Source organism: Fistularia commersonii, chromosome 5 (genome assembly GCF_037954325.1).
Source record: "Fistularia commersonii isolate RoL2024-O1a breed Wild chromosome 5, RoL_Fcom_v1.0, whole genome shotgun sequence".
Classification (NCBI taxonomy): domain Eukaryota; kingdom Metazoa; phylum Chordata; class Actinopteri; order Syngnathiformes; family Fistulariidae; genus Fistularia; species Fistularia commersonii.
Window position 1 is genome coordinate 13,207,087 of NC_141288.1, and position 6,000 is coordinate 13,213,086.

The 6,000-nt window shown below is 44.0% G+C and overlaps 1 protein-coding gene across 2 annotated transcripts in view; it reads right to left on the minus strand.

Annotated features, from left to right (window-relative positions):
* arid2 (AT-rich interactive domain 2) overlaps positions 1–4,428 on the minus strand; it is a 42,032-nt gene extending 37,604 nt beyond the window's left edge. For both annotated transcript variants that reach the window (XM_086146888.1, XM_086146887.1), the window contains exons 1-3: positions 3,946–4,428; positions 3,729–3,822; positions 2,717–2,814 (exon numbers count right to left, since the gene is read on the minus strand). In XM_086146888.1, coding sequence (XP_086003014.1) covers positions 2,717–2,814; positions 3,729–3,822; positions 3,946–4,037 — 284 coding nt within the window. In that variant the 5' untranslated portion in view covers positions 4,038–4,428. The remainder of the gene's footprint in view (positions 1–2,716; positions 2,815–3,728; positions 3,823–3,945) is intronic.
* Positions 4,429–6,000: the final 1,572 nt, after the last annotated feature.

Genomic DNA, 6,000 nt, shown 5'->3' on the forward strand with positions numbered 1-6,000 from the left:
CTACCCAATTCGGTGTCACATTCTCTTTGGAAGCCAGAGAGAAGTGAATACAGCATTTAGTGGGACTAAAGATGTGGAGATAGAGGCAATTCGGTGAGTTGACCATCAACATCTAGATGAATGGAGTTGGTGAAAGCAAAGTATGTTTTTTTGATCACATTCACATTAACAGTCAGAGGATAAGGCAAACAAGTTTGGATGCCAGCTGCAGATATCCTGCTTTCCCCAGTTGATGCTTAAAGGCAGTCAAAGCTGATGGTGTTGATTTATTTATTACGGTGGGGAAATTAACATACATCACACAATAATACAAGTGAAATTTCATGTTTGTGTAGCACTTACGCATCTAGTAACTGTAGTAGTCATTTAATGTATAAAAAAATTGATTTCAAGGAGGACATAAGGAAACAAATTCTTGTTATGGTGAGCCTGACAGTCTGGACAACAATATTAGTAAGACTGAATATTTTTGATTATAGGTTTCAGACAAAGTAGGAACCTTTTTTGATGCCCACTGCTGTTGGACAGTAACTCTTGACAGTGAAGCTAAAAAAACATCACTTGGGTTGTATGTGTGCCCTTTTTGTGTCAGTGTGATCTGATGCAAAAGCAAGTGTGATTCAGAGTGTGAATCCCTCTCAGTTTGACATGAAATTAGCATCACTGATAGGATAGATGGCAAAGTAGTGATTCCACAAGTTGAAAACAATGTGAAAGTATGTTTCTGGCAAGCATCACTCGCTTATTACCGAGTGACATTCAGATATCACACAGGCAGCAGCAAGAGCTGGCAATCAACTTCAGTGCCGCTTATTACTTTGCTCTGAGTAGAAACACTCACTAAAGCAGAGTAACATCATGACTTTCCTATTCATCCAAACAAGAGAATAGACAACAACTGATCAACAGACAGAATCATCGGTCTGTAATAGAAAAGTCACAGATTTGAGCCACAGACATTTTTGCAACCATGTGCCAACACTTTTATCACTGACAGCAAAATCTTGAAACTGGGGGTTTTCATGTCCAAAGTTGAACAAAAATAGGCTAATTTAACACAGCAGAGTTCCTTGATACCCCTACATGACACAAATGTTACTCACAAACCACAGCACAATAAACACCTTGGTTTGAAGATTCTTTGATAAATTCAGACAGGTTTAAAGATATTCATTCAACTGGATGAACATGGCACCAGATAGTGAAAAAAATCTACTAAGTATAGGCATCCATTCTTAAGCAACAACAAATCTGAATCTGCTCCAATGAGAACAGATCCTCCGTATCACTCTGACCTTCCTATCTGGGAGCAAAAATGAAAATTTCCCCAACACTGATTATATTATGGGTGAGAGAGAGGGAGGGAGGAAAAAAAGATTCATCCTATCATGTATCACTCCCGCAGTGATCGCACTCAGTTAGCAGAGAGTGGCACAGGAAAGGCAAGGTTAGTCTATTATCAGCCGTAGTTGCGAGTCAAGTCAAGCTGCCGCAGCCCGAGATCCACAACATTGAGCTTCCTTAGATAAACCTTACAAATTAGTTCCAAAAGCAGACCAACAGAAGTGCCACATTCAGCATGTCAATTCAAAGTAGTGTCAGGCTACATTTGCCTCTCCCATTCTCACCTTCCATCAGTATTTTGATGGGTAATAACTACAGTAACTTTGAAAGTTAACACAAACTGGTTCCCTTGTTTCATCACAGTTTATCTAATTGTGTCCTTTGAGCAATTCTTTGAGAAATTATACGAACAAAATGATCGGATATTTTTCTTTGACAGATACTTCAGGCACACTCATTACAGAACAACTTTTTTTGACCTGCAATGTTTTACCAGGCCTATAAAGAGAAAATACCATATGAAATAATATAATCACAGAAACCACACACCCTTACACAATCACCACTTCTCCTGGAAGAGGAGCAGACCAATCTAAATAATGGGATGGCATAATGGAGAAGAAAAGCCCTGCAGTTTGTGTCCAATAAGTTACTGAGGAAGACCTCACTGAGCCACAGCTGGACATCTACATGTGCCAGAGCTGTCTCCCCATGCCACTCTCACTAGACACCGTCTGAACTCAGAAGGAACTCCGACCCTCCTTAGTGCTATGCAGCTGGTTTCTGAACGAATCATCTTTTTCGTCAACTTGTGAACTCAATTTACCGAGAAGCATCCATGAGTGGTGACAAGGATTTCTCTTCTCTGGAGGTGTAAACCCCCTTCAGACAGGTGATAGTGATGGGAACAAACGTACGAGTTGGGAATGAAGCTGAGTAGAGAGAAAGCAGCTAGACCAAAACCTCAAAAGCCAGCAATAGTCAAGATGAGCATTTACACCAAACTCCCATCACCAGCAACGGACTGCGTTGGGACTCACATACGTTACAGTTAAATGGGATCTATCGAACCGAAAGCCTGCTGGCAACAGCATTTTCGGCGCGGACAAACTGTCATGTGTTTACGGTTAGAGCCATTATGGGAACTAACAGCTCCGAATGTTCCAAAACAATGTTTGCAAATACAAGGGGCAGGATTTCTTGAATAAAACTGAGTGGCCATACATCCATAGTGTCTCAATAGTAAACCAACATGGCACAGACTGGGTTCCCAGCAGAGAGAGGAGCGCTGCTGTTGATTCCACGTTAACGTTTGTAAACACTTCCCACATGCTACCTGCGAGGAGGAGAGCTGCATGGCTTTGGCACTTACCGAAGGTAGTACTGTTTTAAAGCGAATGCAGCGTTTGAACAACTCCTTGGGAAGTTAAACTCCTCTCCAAGTTCGGACCACTGGTTTTTGTCAGAGACCTGAGGGGAGAGAATCAGTGCGTTAGGGAATAAAATACCGGCATCAGCAATACATAGGCGCGCATACACGGCGACCATCTGGTCTTCTTGAGATCCCCCCCAAAAAGACAGTATCAGAACCGACAAGTTTTTCAAACTGCTAAAAATGTCCAAAATTCTCCCGTCGAGTGAAATAGTCCGACAGAGCACGTTGTGCGGAAGCGCCGAATTGGCTCATGTTTGTTATGCGAACATATTTACATTTGACACATCAGTGAGTACAACTGCCTGACTCCCCTTAAGATAATATCGTTACTGTTGAGGCTAGTTAGCAGAATAGCTAACGAGCTAACTTGACTAATTCCCATTTGACGTTAAAAGCTAACGACGCCGAAGTCCAACAAACTGCCGGCGGCGACGAACAACCGCGGTCGGCTTGCGGCGACCCCTTCGATTTGGGAGCAAGTTTTGATACCGTTTACTGAATTCACTACATGGGCCTACGAGGCCTACATTTTGCGATCAGCCATGAAGCCACAGAAAGATGGCTATGGCGAGAAAGACAAATCAACCCTTTTCCTACGAGGAACGAGCCGGTAAACGCCCGGGCGAACGGCTATGTCTTGAGCGGTGTTTTCCGAGGCTGGGCTCCGTGCCGATAATCGATGTTAAACGTGCCCGCTAATTTTGAGTCGCTCCAACTGCACTCTGACTCCGAGCGGTTGGACTCTCAATTCAAAACCACACAACAACACAAGCCACCACATTGCATGGAGATACATGGCAAACTAGCACAAGGCCAACAGCGACCCATTAACGTTTTTCTGGGGGGTTTACACTTGTCCCGGGGTACCCGCACGGAGTTGTAGAGCGGTCCACCGAGGAGTCCACACACGGCAGAGTGTGGAGAAAATCTACTTTTGGTTCCCACTCACCTTAGCAAATCCACCTAAAGAGACGACTCTGATATAGAGAGCATTGAGATCCAGCTCTTTCCCACCCACGATAGGAATCTTCCTGAACGGCGATCTGTGGGGATAACACAAGAAATAAACAGACATAGGTTTAAATAACTGTTCTGTGCCACTCGCGGTAACATTCAATGCATATTTAAAGTTATATTTCATGTGGGAAAAGACGCCCCAATCTCACCCTCTGCTTTGGTGAAATTGCCGCAGCTCGTCCAGGAAAGCCTGTCCTTTCCTTCGCTGATCTAGTAGATTTTTCCCCGTCGAATTTGCCATTGTTTTTGCATGCAAAAACGGTTAAACCCCACTTCAGTCGCTTCTTAAGACACCAAGGATCCCATACTCCGCCGGCGCTCAGTCATTCGCGAGGCTGAGTGTTTAAAAAGTTAAAGAAATAGCTGATAGCAAGAAGAGCGGCAGCTCGCTAATAAAGACTGATGCACACAGAAAGCAAGCCCGATTCAAGCCTGGACTAAGTTCCAACGAACAGTCACAAATACGACCGATTTACCGGCAGATTAGAAACGCCATGACAGAAGGCGTTGAATTAATGCTTTTGGTCGCGGTTGTATTCGTTTGGAGTGGTTTGACAGTGTGTTACGGACGCAGCTCCGAGGCTATCGCACACACTGTAGAGCGGCAGAGGGATCCAGTTCTCAGACAAAAAGATGTGAAGGCCGCGGAGCCCGGCCTGCCGTGCGTGAGCGCCCCCGGTGGCCACATGCGGTACCGCACCGTCCAGAGCCGAGCGGGTGCTGGAACAATAGAGACTGTTTTCTTTTTTAGGGACCGTCTGACAACTTGCCTCGCTGTTTGGAAAACGGGTCAGGAGGTACTTGAAAAACGTCCCGTGGGGGAGGGGAGAACACTAATTAACACGGATCTTGTTATCACAAACCACACGCAAAAACTTTAGATTGTACCGGAAAAGTGTCATATTTATGATCTGAAAAATCCTCGGAATATGAACTTGCCGTTGCTATTTAATGGGGCAGTCTCGCAAATGGGGATGAAAGACTAGTAAGCGTCAACAATCTCGTTACTACTTGGCAGCAACGCTTTTAAATATTGCAATGAGTAATAACAAGACAGGCTGCTACATTGTGTGCGATTAATCCGAGTTGACAAAAACCAAACGACATAATTTTTTTACTTTCAAAACATATTGCATAGATAATGAAAAGCCCATCAACATGTGAGTGATCAGTGATAACACGAGCAATTAACGCGTCGGTACGCTTTTGCATGTGGTACTCGAATTCTTTTTTTTAAATGCGGTTAAATTCAAAATGATTACAATGGATGTGTGTCAAGGTCTTTTAGTGGATATCATGATCATGTATGATCATTTGCTGCTCAACCACCTGTCTACCATGTTGGCTGTCAAAGTTTTGGTGGTCTTAAGAGTGATCACTAAATCTCTTCGTTTTTTGTCTTTTAAAGGGACATTTCGCAGTAAGACGTGAATTGGTTAACATTATTATTATTATTGTTATTATTAATCGTCGGGGTAAAGTGCTCCTGTCCCTTGGTGGCCACTTCAAAACGACTCATCTCATGGGATGGCTGAAAATTACTCCTGGTCCCTTTTTTCCTGTAACTGCCAAGCAGGATATCTTCTTGATGGGGTTACATTCAACCATTACACGTACCCCTTTGCTCAATGAAAAACCTGTCACAAAATGGCGGAGACGTACGTTAACAGACCCCATTTTGAGGAATTGACACTAACCAGCGGGAAAGTGTGTGCGGTTGCTTGTTGCAGTCGAAATAGCGCTCGTTTTTGCAAACAAACTGCGCCTCACTGGAGTTCACCTCAAGCCTGTTTGGACTCCCCACCCGTCAACCGAATTCTGGGCTAATGAGTCGGTCGTGCTCTAGCAGCATAGCTTAGCGGACTTTAGCTAACACGGCGAAAGGACCACGATACCGTTCCGTGTCGTTTGTGATAATCCTATTACATTGTATTTAGTGTTTACTCAGGATCTATACGCTGTTTGCGGCGTCTTATTTCGATACCAGAAACAGGCGTTGCATAAATAAAAACCTAGCTTAACCTTCCGGGCGCTCGCCGTAACTCGCATTAGCGCGTCACATTCCAGTCCCTTATTAAAACTGCTAATATTGCTGTCCTGCTCCCCACCGCCTGCCAGCAGCAAAAATTATATGGAGAAAAACCCGACAAAAACCTTTGCCGCTGATGTCGTCTTTCATTGGCGAATTCAAAATATGAATGGAT